The 12,490-nt window shown below is 39.8% G+C and overlaps 1 protein-coding gene across 1 annotated transcript in view; it reads right to left on the reverse strand.

Moving 5' to 3' along the window:
- Positions 1 to 12,490, reverse strand: part of MYOM2 (myomesin 2) — a 75,291-nt gene that overhangs the window by 55,377 nt on the left and 7,424 nt on the right. The window contains exons 6-9 of the mRNA XM_015819152.1: positions 6,942 to 7,030; positions 6,650 to 6,700; positions 3,037 to 3,201; positions 1,679 to 1,840 (exon numbers count right to left, since the gene is read on the reverse strand). Coding sequence (XP_015674638.1) covers positions 1,679 to 1,840; positions 3,037 to 3,201; positions 6,650 to 6,700; positions 6,942 to 7,030 — 467 coding nt within the window. The remainder of the gene's footprint in view (positions 1 to 1,678; positions 1,841 to 3,036; positions 3,202 to 6,649; positions 6,701 to 6,941; positions 7,031 to 12,490) is intronic.

Consider the following 12,490-nt stretch of genomic DNA (forward strand, 5'->3'; position numbering starts at 1 on the left):
AAAACCCGGCGGGCAGATGTCTACTAGAGGTACTCCTCCTTCAACACCCAGCCAGGTCTCAGTAATACCTGCCAGGTCCGCACCCCCCTCTAAAATAAGATCGTGTATGAGGGGGGCCTTATTAACCACGGACCTGGCATTACATAACATCAGCCGGTGGTCCCGGGTCGGAGGGTCTAAGTCTCCTGGGGACCGAGTATCCATTATCAATCTTTTGGAGAGCAGAACTCAGGAAAAGAGGGAAAACACTACTTTCAAATTGGAATAACTAAATATTACTGTCTCCATGGTGGGTTGGAGATGAGACAAAAGTAGCTACCTGAGGACATGTCCTTTAAAAAATATTTTGTGGGGCATCTTCTTACTTCCTTAACAAGACCTTTATGGAAGATTCCTTTATGGAAGTAAGCAGTGGGACAGTGTTATATCCTAATTCAGGCTTTACTCTGAAATTCTCAATGGTTCTTTTATGTAAATTAAGTTGCTTTCAGCCAAATTTGCTGAAGGTTCAGTCTGACTTCTTCAGCAAAAAGGCTACTAATACAGAACACTGAACCAGCAGTAATCTCATAAAGAGGAACCTACGTACACCAGGAGATAGGCCTCCATATCCAACACTTTCCATATTGCATGCCCATAACATGGAAACAATTTCATAACTCATATTGGCCTCACATGCCAATAGTTAAGGATTAATGGATGGATATATGAAATTAGCACACTAATCCTTTTCAGATATTTTGGATTCCAACTCCCATTAATCCAGGCCAATAGATCTAATAGCAAAATATTTTAGGAGTTGTGTTACCCAGCATTTGACTGAAGTTAACAGTGGGCAACTTTAGCTTTCCCTGGCTTCCCTGGCTGAATTCTCCTTGTGCCATGTTTATTCTTTTGAGGTTGGTTTCTTCCTGTTGTTGAAGAGCATGGAGCAATATTGCAGAAAAAGACAGCATAGCTCCAGGGAAGGCATGGAGTAATAACTGCTATGTTTTTTCACTGAGAATGTTGGTGCTTCCAGCCGAGAGAGAAATTGAAAAAACACAGTCCTCCTACCATTCACCCATGCAAAAACAAATGGAACGGTGTGGAAAGCTTGTAAGTACAACCTACTGCGTGTCAGTCGGTGAGCTTGGGTAAATTCCACTGAAATCAACTAGACTTGTTTACAAGATGGTGAGCTTGTCACCAGAGCCAAAATGTCACAGATTATAAATCAGTTCACCTCTAAAGCTTTCATCTGCTGAGAATGCTGGCTTAGATAAAGGCTGTATATGAAGAAGGTGTTCCAGCTGCGATTTTGCCCTTAAGGATTCGGATAATCCCATCCAGATTTGGTAGGGACTTGTCCGTGTCAGGATGAGATAAAATTATAACCCTCATTCCATCTTATATAGTCACTTCCTTTTTTGTCAAACCAGAAAGGCAACCATTCTCCTTTTCTTTCTCATGATATAAATATGGCAAAATACTCTGGTAACCATGAATGCTCTCTTTAAACGGACCACACCAAAGTTTTGTCTGTCTGTTTTACAACCACCAGAACAATAGTTAAGCATTTCAGGGGAGCAGATTCAACATTTTTGGAAGGCCAAAAATTCCCCACTCCCTACCCCTTCTGATCATCCCTCAAAAAAAATCAAGCAGGATCAGCTCCCAAATAACAAGGCTATCCTACCTCTGACAAACAGAAATGCACTATATTCATGCACTCCGCCTCTAGAAATTATGCGCAGGGTATATAAGCCTTCGTCGTCCTTATGCAAATGAGAGAAAGACAGTGCTACTTGTCCTTCACCAAAGTAGGACTTTGTCCACTTGGAGTCTTTGATTAGCAGATCTGGAAGACAGTTTGCAATTCAATACATGTTAATAAGACAGCAGCAATAAAGAGATATTCTGCATTGCAATCTCCAAATCAGCCATTTCAGAGCAAATATATCTAGAAGAAACCATCATGCTTCAGATGGATGCTACTTCTAGTAATATATAAGTACCTGTGCCTTGTTTTGCAATGTTTGGTGATATTTGAGGGGTCCACTAATCTGTATCAATGTTAACTAAACTGAAACTTTACAATTTGTGTACTGGGAGATACTATGTTGAAACCATGTCACAAAAATCTTGTCAAGCACCTGTTTCAGCCAACATTAAAGCTTTTAAAACTCTATTGATTAACAGAGTTGGGATAAATCACTTGTTTTCTTTCCACTAAAGCAGGCGTGTCAAACTCGCAACATCATGTGATGTGTCGCAACATATTACGACTTTTCCCCCATTGCTGGAAATGGGGTGGGGGCGGTTTCAGCATGACGCATCCGGCCCGCGGGCCGACAGTTTGACAACCCTGCACTAAAGTCAACAGGATTTAAATACGTTTGGTTTGGTTTCAACTGTAGTCAGAATCAAGACTTATTTCTTTACACCCTTTCGATCTTTTTCAGTAGAATTTGCTAACTGAGGAATATATCATATTAAACCTGGAAAGAGGCAAGAGAAAGCCAGTATTAGGTTTAATCTTAGGCTTCTTATAAAGATACATTTAATTTGAAATCTTTGGAGCATTCTTGTCAAATAGTTTGTCATTCTCACAGGTGGGAGGTTGCAACCTAACATTAATATAAATTAAACTCACTGAGTAGTGCAATGGGGCAATAAAACATATAGGATGTTTTATCTCAGCTACAGTAAACCTTATTATTTAGTTTTGTCCTATTACCTTACTAATTGACCAAGTAATTGTATTTGGACTTTTGTGGAGATGGGGGTTTTGATCCTCAACAGCTATTTTGCTTAGACACCCATTAATCAATGAGCCTTACATTTTAGGCTCTGAGCTCTGCAGAAGTATTCCAGTTATGAAAAAAAACATGCAGAACTGCTTAAGAAATATAAAAAAGCCATTTGGTTAAGTGGCAACTATTGAGATTGGGATGGAGAGCTCACGAAAAGTTGTCACGAATTTCAGCAATCCTTAGGAAATTCAGAAACGTAAAGGAAGCTCTGCAAATCACATTAAATAATTAAGGGTCTTACCATCTCTGTACCATTCAACCCGAGGATGGAGACGCTTCAGTTCTGGTGTGACCAAGATGTTACACCTTAAAGCAAGGGTTTCCCCCTCCATACCAAAGGTGACTCCAAACCTCTCCAAAAACTGAACATCAAAATGTGTGAAACAGATTTCATCTGGCAGTGGCACTGGAAGCAAGCAAGAATGAGGTTAATTGAAAAGACCGTTGTTGAGATAAACCTTTGAAATGATTTAATATGCATCAACATGCCTTGATATGTCTAGGTTTCTTTGAAGTGAATCAATGGGAGTCTAGATCAGGGCTTTTCAACCAGTGGTATGGGTACCACCTGTGGTACATTGGCACCTGGCAGGTTGTACGCGACCATCCTAGAAAAGTGGTAGCGGGGGAGGGGAATGAGCTGAACCGGTGGCAGCACCGCACAAGCCTGAGTGAGAGATGGCTGGAGCTGCAGGGCTGTCAGGGCTCAGCGGAAGCGCCAGGATCAGCACCAGGGTCCAGCTGGAGCTCAGCACTGATCCTGACGCTTCCGCTGAGCCCAGAAGAAGCGCCGATCAGCTGGAATGTTGCAGCATCTCCAGGGTCTTGTGATTTACATTCAGATGCTTGGCAACTGATTCATATTTATGATGGTCACAGTGTCCCAGGGTCATGTGAAGTGACCAAAACCTGCTGCAACCACCCAGCAGACGGGGGGAATAAAAACCAAACACCCCCCACCCAATCCCCACTGCCAATCCTCAACAGAAATGCTCACAACAATGAAAACCTCGGACAGGAGGAAGAGCGCGGCCGGGCGGGCAGGCAGGTGTCTTGCTCGGCTGTGGCTTGGGGGGCACTTTTTTCAGTGCCATTGTAACTTTGAACAATCACTAAGTGAACTGCTGTAAGTCGAGGACTACCTGTACTTCATCACTTTTTTCCTTTTTTTTTTGGGTCATCAAGTTTTTGACACCTTGCTAGGCGACTGGTGGTACTCAGATGTTGCCATATCCTAAAAGTGGTACCATGGGTGAAAAGGTTGAAAAGTCCTGGTCTAGATTAATGCATTGGCTATAAAGCTGAAAGCAGACCGACCTCCTTCCTTCCTTCCTTCCTTCCTTCCTTCCTTCTCTCTTTCCTTCCTTCCCTTTCAAAGCCAGTGGCAAAAGAATACTCGAGGCAGCAAAAGCAACCATAAACATCTGGGGGTTGCCAAATTCCTCCTAGCATTCATCCTCTCAGGCCTTCAACAACCAGACTGCATGGGCTTGGTACTAGTGTAGCTGGATTGCAAATATCCAGATGACACTAGAGGGCAGCAAGGAGTTGGACTATTTCAATACTGATCCTGCTGTGTTTTTAGATCATCTGGATTTTTGCAGCCTCCTATGGTTACTCAAAATGAAGGTTCCCCAAAAGACCCATAGCAGAAATGTGCTGTAGAAAAAATGAGCATGTGTGAAAACAGCTGTTGCTGCTAGGACAATCTCCTCCTCTGCTGATACTCCACTGACACTTCATTGCTGCAGGGATATGATCTGGAAGCAGAGCCCTCAGAGGGCTCAGTGGTTTCTCTGGGAATTGCACTGACCACTCTCTTCCTCTTTTTATACAGTAGGGGGGGGGAAAAGGAAGATAAGTGCGCACATCTGAGTTGCAAAAATTGGACGACCATTAGATGGCAGCAAAGAGATACAGAAAACTGAAAATTAACTTATTGGACTCATCAGGAAGTTGGATAGGCATCAAAGTTAAAAAAAAGAATACATGCTTCAAATTGTATTATTTCTGGAAAAAATAGTATTAAACCCTAATAGGAATTTATGATAGTTTTTTTCTTTGTGTGTGTGTGTATGTGTGATATATATTATTTCCATTTCTCTGTACAGATTAAGAACCTGAGTTTTATGTCCTCCTTATAGCATAAATAGGATGTGCATGACATACTCTTTCCTTTAAATCTCTTGTGAGATTTAATATTAATTTGACGTTCTCTGCCTAATCATTTCCTTTCAAGTTATTTATATTAGATTAATATATTAGACTTGTGGTCTACCAGAAACATTTCTTTTTGCAAATTTTATTTTAATCAACTTGCTTTTTTCTGTAATCTGAATAGCTTTGTAATTAATCTTCTTTACTATTAGAATTGTGCATTTGGGTCAGTTAATGTTACATTGTTTTGAAATTTTATTTCTTCTTTTTTAAAAAAAATCACTTGATTTACTTTATCTCTTGTGAGATTGGTTTATCTTTCAAGGAAAAGTTATGTACCTAGAAACCTTTAAGTTACATAGCCAGGAGGTTGCATTTCAGAAATTTTCATTCATTGATTTACCTTTTTATTGCCAGAAAGCCAGAAGTAAGTATGAGAGCCTTAATTCCAGGGATAGGAGAAAGACAGCCCTGGATAATTGGTGATGGCAGCAGGAATTACCAAACCGCAATGCTATTACCGTAGCACTCGTGGACACCTAGATAGCTGATGTAATTACATAGTTCAGTAATTCCAGCCTTGTACTCTATACACCTGGCCAGGTTCTGCTACATTGTGGCAAATATGGGATGAAATTAATACTAAAACTAAGCCCTCATTTTTTTTAAAAAAATAATCCCCTTTCTTTCGAGATTTTTGAGAGGAGATTTTTATTCTGTGCCTGAATAGGTAGTTATTTTTATTATGTGTATTGCTTGTTCTCTATTTCCATCTATTGGGTTCAATAGGTTAACTAGGTTAGAATTAGGAGTCAAGCTCTTCTCTAAGCTCCTGGAAAATGTCTTTACCTATCTAGTCAGGGGGAAAAAAGAGATTTCTGTGTTCCTCTGCAGACTATGTCAGATATGTTTGGAGTTTCAAAGGGATACACACAAAGCCTGGCTTAAAAGATGTTACCTAGTTGGATAATAAAATGTCTGCAAGAAAACAATCAAGCACAGAGAGCACCAATGACTCCCATGGCCAGGCTTAGAACAATGAACTCAGGAAACCAAAAGTTTTACCTGTGCCTAATATATGCCATTTTTAAAATTATTGGTGTATAAAAATACCATGTCTCTTTTCCAAGTTTGACACCAGAGATTAAAATGCATTAAATATGCACATTTCCTTTTGAAGTAATATCACAATAGCTACAAATAAATATTAGAAACTCTAGACTCTCTTTTTCTCTATGTGGGTAGGTGAATGGATAGAAGGGAGAGACAGAGACAGAGACAGAGAGACCGAGAGAGAGATGGATAGATAGATTCTAAAGACAATATATATACTTTTTAATAAAATGTAAGACTTGCTTTTAAGTGCTTAAAAATAAGTGGTTTGGGGGCTGAAATTTCACAAGACCCTCTTTCAGAACTGGGGAAAAATTTAGCATAAATAATAAAATCAAGTGGATAAGAAGTTCCTGCTCTTAATCCTTATAGACATTATTTAGAAAGAGCACCTATCCAGGAGAGAGGCCCGTCTTAAACTGAAAGTGGAGTGCAAGTTAATAGGTCTAGGTCAAAACCAACTTCTTGAATTGAGCCTAATAGTAAACTTCTCTGGTAGTCTTTTAAATGAGATTCTAGGGGAAGGAACATCTTTGAGGCTTATGACAGGTCTAGAGTTGCTTCTAACTACAAGGTGAACTTACAGCGATAGGGAAATATTCCAACAGGATACGGTTCTTCATCCCCTCTGTATCCTGGAAGAAAGCGACAACATTGTGAACCAAATCATTCAAATATCCCCACATGTGTAACCAGTGCTTTTTTTGTAAAAAAAAAAAAAAAAAAAGGTGCCGGAACTCACACACGTCATACAACCCGCCTTGCCTACCCGACAAGGTTCCATCCAAAAAAGGTGCCGGAACTCCGTTCTGGGCGTTCTATGACAAAAAAAGCCCTGTGTGTAACTGTTTCACATCATCATGTGGCTTTACTCACTTCTCACAATCACAGCGGCATTGGTTGAGGCTTGTCCGTGTACATTTGTTGCCACTGCAGTATAGGTAGCAGTATCATCATAGTGAGCCCTAAACAGCAAAAAGAACAAACGATGGATCACATCAAAGAAAATAACTGATATTTCCCTTCAAATGCTGATATAGGTGTGTTGGGAGGAGGGGCGTTAATCTAGAAGGCAAACAGAATTTGACTATCATGCAATCCCACTACAGACCCAACAGACGCTTTCTGTGGCCTGCATACAGGAGGGACAATTGTCAAGCATCTAGAGAGACAATTTAATGTTTAGTGGCTCTGATTATGCTGGTTTCTAAGAGGTAGTTGCTTTCTTCTGCATTTTATTACCTTACTTCCATAACTGAGATTTAATTTACTATAGAGCAGGCTTTCATCAAACCAAGGAAAAGGAAAACGCTACACATCACTTGCTGTGTAATAGTAGAGAAACGTCTGCCACATGAACTACATTTTCTTGTGTATTATTATTTTTTCTTTGTCAGAGTAAATGAGATCTATCCTTTCTCTTTCCCGTCATTTCCCCCCCGGCTCTTTCTGCTAAATAAAAGTATGTCACAAATGGCCAATGCAATTGCTTCCATCACACTCTCTCTTGTCCTTTATCAGTCTCTCTCTCTGAAGATGAGAGGCCATGGGTTCAAGCCACCTTTGATCAGGACTGGATGGGCTGTAGGTCAAGCTATTACTTTTTGGGCGGTGAGTCATTGTAGCTTCTGCACCCACTCAGCAACTTAAAATAACCTTGCAAGTACAGATAAAAACAGTTTTGATGAGAGTACAAGATGGCATCTAGAAATATAGCACAGAAAGAAATTCTGCTCTTTGTTAAATTAGTATCATGGGACAGCTAAGTGTCTTGAGGTTTTTTGTGACTGTCTTTGACTTCCCGGACAAATTAATGGCTGAATGAAGTTTTATTAGGAAACCTATGTAGACCAACTAGAATTATATTCATAAAGGCAGGTACGTTTCATCCAATGCCTTAAAATCTGATATTAGAATCAAAATTGTCCACTGCAACAAATGGTAAGAATAATATAAAATATCAAAAGCTGTTAGGGACTCATATTAGAATGCTGTTTTCACTGGCCCTCTCCAAGCACCTAATCTCCTGCAAAAAAATAATAAAATAAAATAAACTCTTTGATTCTTTTCCTGATATAAATGAGAAGATGTGGCTGCATCTGGGATCACATTACTAAATTATAGACTTCATCTTTGTGGGTGTCTCTTTAAAGCTTCCATGCCTTTGATTGAAAGTTTAAGCATCAGATTTCCTCTCCAAAGTTCAAGTGGAGGGAGGAAAGAACTCTTGAGAACGTCCAGGAAAAGAAATGTGATGTTGCTTTCATATTTGACTGGGGATGTTATGCAAAATGGTTTGAAGGACAAAAAGTGACACAGAAAGTCTGGGCAACAACTGCCACAGAGCTGGAGATTTTATGGTGAAGCAAGGTTATTTTCTACAAAAGACAGAAGGCTTATCGGAGCCCTATTTTAAATGAGAAGAAGGGACTGAAAGAGGAAGAAGAAGACAAAAACAAGAGGATTTAGGCATTATGACATTATTCAGAAGTGGCCTATTCATTTCGAAAACTCATTTATGACTCACTTTAGTTATATATAAGGACTACAGCTCCCCCTAGAGGCAAATCTCCACTTGTGCATTGCACTGCGTTCTATTAGAAGTCACAGAAGCTCAGAAAAATTGTCTTGTGTTACAAAAATACATGATACGGTTGCTGTTAAAAAAAAAAACCGTGAGGGATAAAGTTTGAATTAAAAGGATTTCTTTTTTTAAAAAAAAAATCTTGCTGTTCAAGTCAAGGAGCCTCAACATAGCTAGCAATTAATCTTTGGGTTAGATTTATTCCATTTGGAGTGAATTTTTCAACTTAATGTTGCTGGAATGGTAGAAGGTAGAATATATTCTGGGCTTCACCAATAATATAACAGAAAGTCTCATGTGGTTACCGCATCAATATTTATAGAGCTCTGTTTACTGCCAACTCCCTTCAGCCTAGATGTGTTAAATTTCCAATTTCCTTGAGAAAAAGTAACACCCTTGGTGACAAACAGTTCTTACAATTATCACTCCTGAAGCATCTTGTGGCTAAAGGAGTAGCACAGTAAAGAATGTGTATCAAAAAAAAAGGAAGAATATGAAAAAGACCACATAGATTTCAATTGTCCACACTGAACCAGAGATATTTCCTATGTATTTCCAGAAATTTATTCCGTGGGCACTATTGTTCTTATAGTAGGCTTCTGTTTTTTCTTGCTTCCAAGTGGAATTAACAGAACTGGAGTGAGGAGAGCATTTCTCTTGGGAAAACAGCACAGGGCTTCTCTAACATTAATCCCCTAAGTTATTAGTTGGATCATCCTTTCACTAAGGCTGCTTGACTGTATTGCAGAAAAATCACAGATCTGCATCATGGGAAGTCTGGCCCAAAGAGAAGCCTGAATGCTTATATTCATAAAAGCAAATTAGTAAGAGAGAATGTGACAAATAGAAGGAAGGAAGGAAGGAAGGAAGGAAGGAAGGAAGGAAGGAAGGAAGGAAGGAAGGAAGGAAGGAAGGAAGGAAGGAAGGAAGGAAGGCATTAAATCAGATTATCCATGTGAGAGAATAATTTAATTTCATGTCAAAATAGAATTTAACTAGTGAACATTTTAAATATGCCCTTCTGTCATTCAGTAAATATAATTACTACAAGGATCTGACTAGATGGTTCAACAACAATGTACCTATAGAAATACTCCTTGGTAATTGTTAGGCTCCATGCCCACTAATTTTATTATGCACTCACATACACACAGAGGGGGGGGGCTAGAAAATGGTTTTGTCTTTTCCTTTTTATGGCAGCTATCCAGTTATAATCAGGCAACATTCCCAGCCACACCTAAGTAAATGCATCTATTAGCATATATTGCTTTGGCAAATAGCTTCCATTCTCAGAAGCAACCATATAATGTGATCCAGGATGAAATCAATGGATGCCAGAGGTTTATAAACCAGAACATAAGAAATTGTACTGGAAGCTATACACATAGTGTGCATTGTGTAGAAAGAAGGAAGAATTAAGAGTTGGGAATGAAGGTAAAGCCTTCTGTCTTTTTGTTTACCTTCAAGAAGGAAGGTACATGAATATCTTTGGGGAGTCAAATAAGATTCCATATTTGGAGGGGGAGAGAGAGAATAATAGATAGAATAGATAGATGATAGCTAAATAGTTAGGAGAGAGAGAGAGAGATGGCAGAGGACAGAGGACAGAAGATATAGATCAGACATGTCAAACTCGCGAGTCACGTAACGTCGCGCAACATATCGGAACTGTTTTGCCATTGCCGGCAATGGGGTGGGTGTGGCTTCCGCATGACGCATCTAGTCCGCGGGCCCGGCAGTTTGACACCCCTGATATAGATAGATGACCGCTGACAGATGATAGATAGATAGATAGATAGATAGATAGATAGATAGATAGATAGATAGATAGATGATAGATAGATAGATAGATAGATAGATAGATAGATAGATAGATAGATAGATAGATAGATAGATAGATAGATAGATAGATAGATAGATAGATGAGACAGAGACAGAGACAGAGACAGAGACAGAGACAGATGATAGAATTGGTTTGACCAAAATTTAAAACCTTTAGACTTTGGAGCAGATGTAAAAGTCCACCGAGACACCCAATTGCGTAGATAAAAAGGTACCCAGTAGCAACTTTAAAATGATGAGACGATGCCATCGCTTTGGCTCCTAAAGAATGTTCCCACTGGAGCCAAGGAGCGCTCGTATGTTCCTAGGAATGAATGTCACACACTCACATCAGAAGGAAAGGCTTTCTCAGCCTCAGCTTCAGAGACCCGGGAAGATGAGAGCCAAGAAACTGCTCAGCGGCTTTAAGTGGCCACATATCAGATGACTTGAAACTCAGCTCAGTGGCATGAACAGCTGAGAAGAATACTGAAATACGTAGAGCACCCTAACTGTTAGATATCCTGAAAATATCAAGCAGTTATTCAGATATTTAATAACTGTATTATGTGTAGTGGGGGGAACAGGAATATTCGGTGTAGCCCCCAAAACAACTTTGCATAAAAGGAAAAGAGCTCTATGAAGGGAAAGTTCATTCAGACATTAGCATTCAACTAAATCACATCCTCTGATGTGTATGGCAGCTAATTCCAGGGACCTTGATTTATAATGGTTAATAAACAATGGCCAAAGTAGATGAAATGTCACATCCATGATCTGATTTTTCTTCTGCGGAGTGTTTGGAAACCAAATTGCTTGTGGCAAAGATCCAGGGATGAATGCCACTGCATTCAATGTGTAGCAAGCTGCAACTGGATTTGGATATAATAATGGGCCAAAGGGAGGACAATGTACATCAGGACCATAATGCACAGCTAGGGAGAGTGGATCAAACTCTTTTAACTACAAGCTCTTCAAATTCTGCTCTCTCAGACTGTCCATTGTTCCTACGGAAAGGAAAGCACTCTCTCCTCTCCTTGGGGTTTCTGCTGTGGGAAATATGGGGAGATTTTCATCAGATTTGCACTGGAACAAGAAGAATTACATCTCAAGGCCTGGTGCTTCCTTTTTTAAGATATATTTTTTAATGTTTTTTAATATATATATATGTCATAAAAGACAGTAGAAGCTAAGCTCAGAAAGGGAAATGGAAATAATGATAGAGAGAACAGAAAGTGCAAGAGAAATCATGGTGCTTTCTGATGAAAATCCCAGGTGAAAATGAATACCATTAACTAGGCCACAGACACGTGCATACGCAAGGATTCTTAAAATAAATAAATAAAGCTCACAAAAGTGAATATAAATGTTTGGTTTAATGGACTGGGACATAGAATATACACTGTGCGATTGTGCGTCAGTGCAGTCTGCCTTGTGAATTTATAGGCCTATTTTGCCTCCCAGCAGCACCTCTCCCCATCCCCAAAGTTGCTAAAGAAGTGAAGGAAGAGTTCCCATCCTCCCCCTATGAGCCAAACAAAGACCTTTTGTCTTTTTCCAGAGCTTACCTGAGGAAAAATATATCATAGAGCGGAGTTTTTCAACCTTAGCTGCAACTCTATACTGGCTGGGAAATTCTGAGAGTTGAAGTCCACGCATCTTAAAGTGGCCAAGATTGACTGGAGGTCGAGTCATAGCAACTGGACATCATTTCTTTTTGAAATGTTTCACTGCTTATCCAAGAAGCTTCTTCAGTCTGAGTAAGTTGGTTAGGGGTTCTCAAGGGTCATTTCATTTCTCACCTAATCTGGATAGGCTCATTAGGTGAGTAGGCCGAGAGTCATTAAGAGTCCTTTCTCCTAAATGGGTCATTAAGTGTTTCCTCCCTGGTGAGCCTGTGATGTGATCTTGGTCTTCCTGGGGACTGATGCAAGAGCAGCATATCAAAGGGGGAGAAGTTGTGTCTGAGGCACCACCTCCATTGAGGGAAGGATTTTCCATTTTGGCATAAACCAAACTA

The sequence above is a fragment of the Protobothrops mucrosquamatus genome, unplaced genomic scaffold, assembly GCF_001527695.2.
Source record: "Protobothrops mucrosquamatus isolate PMUCROS unplaced genomic scaffold, P.Mucros_1.0 scaffold864, whole genome shotgun sequence".
NCBI lineage: Eukaryota > Metazoa > Chordata > Lepidosauria > Squamata > Viperidae > Protobothrops > Protobothrops mucrosquamatus.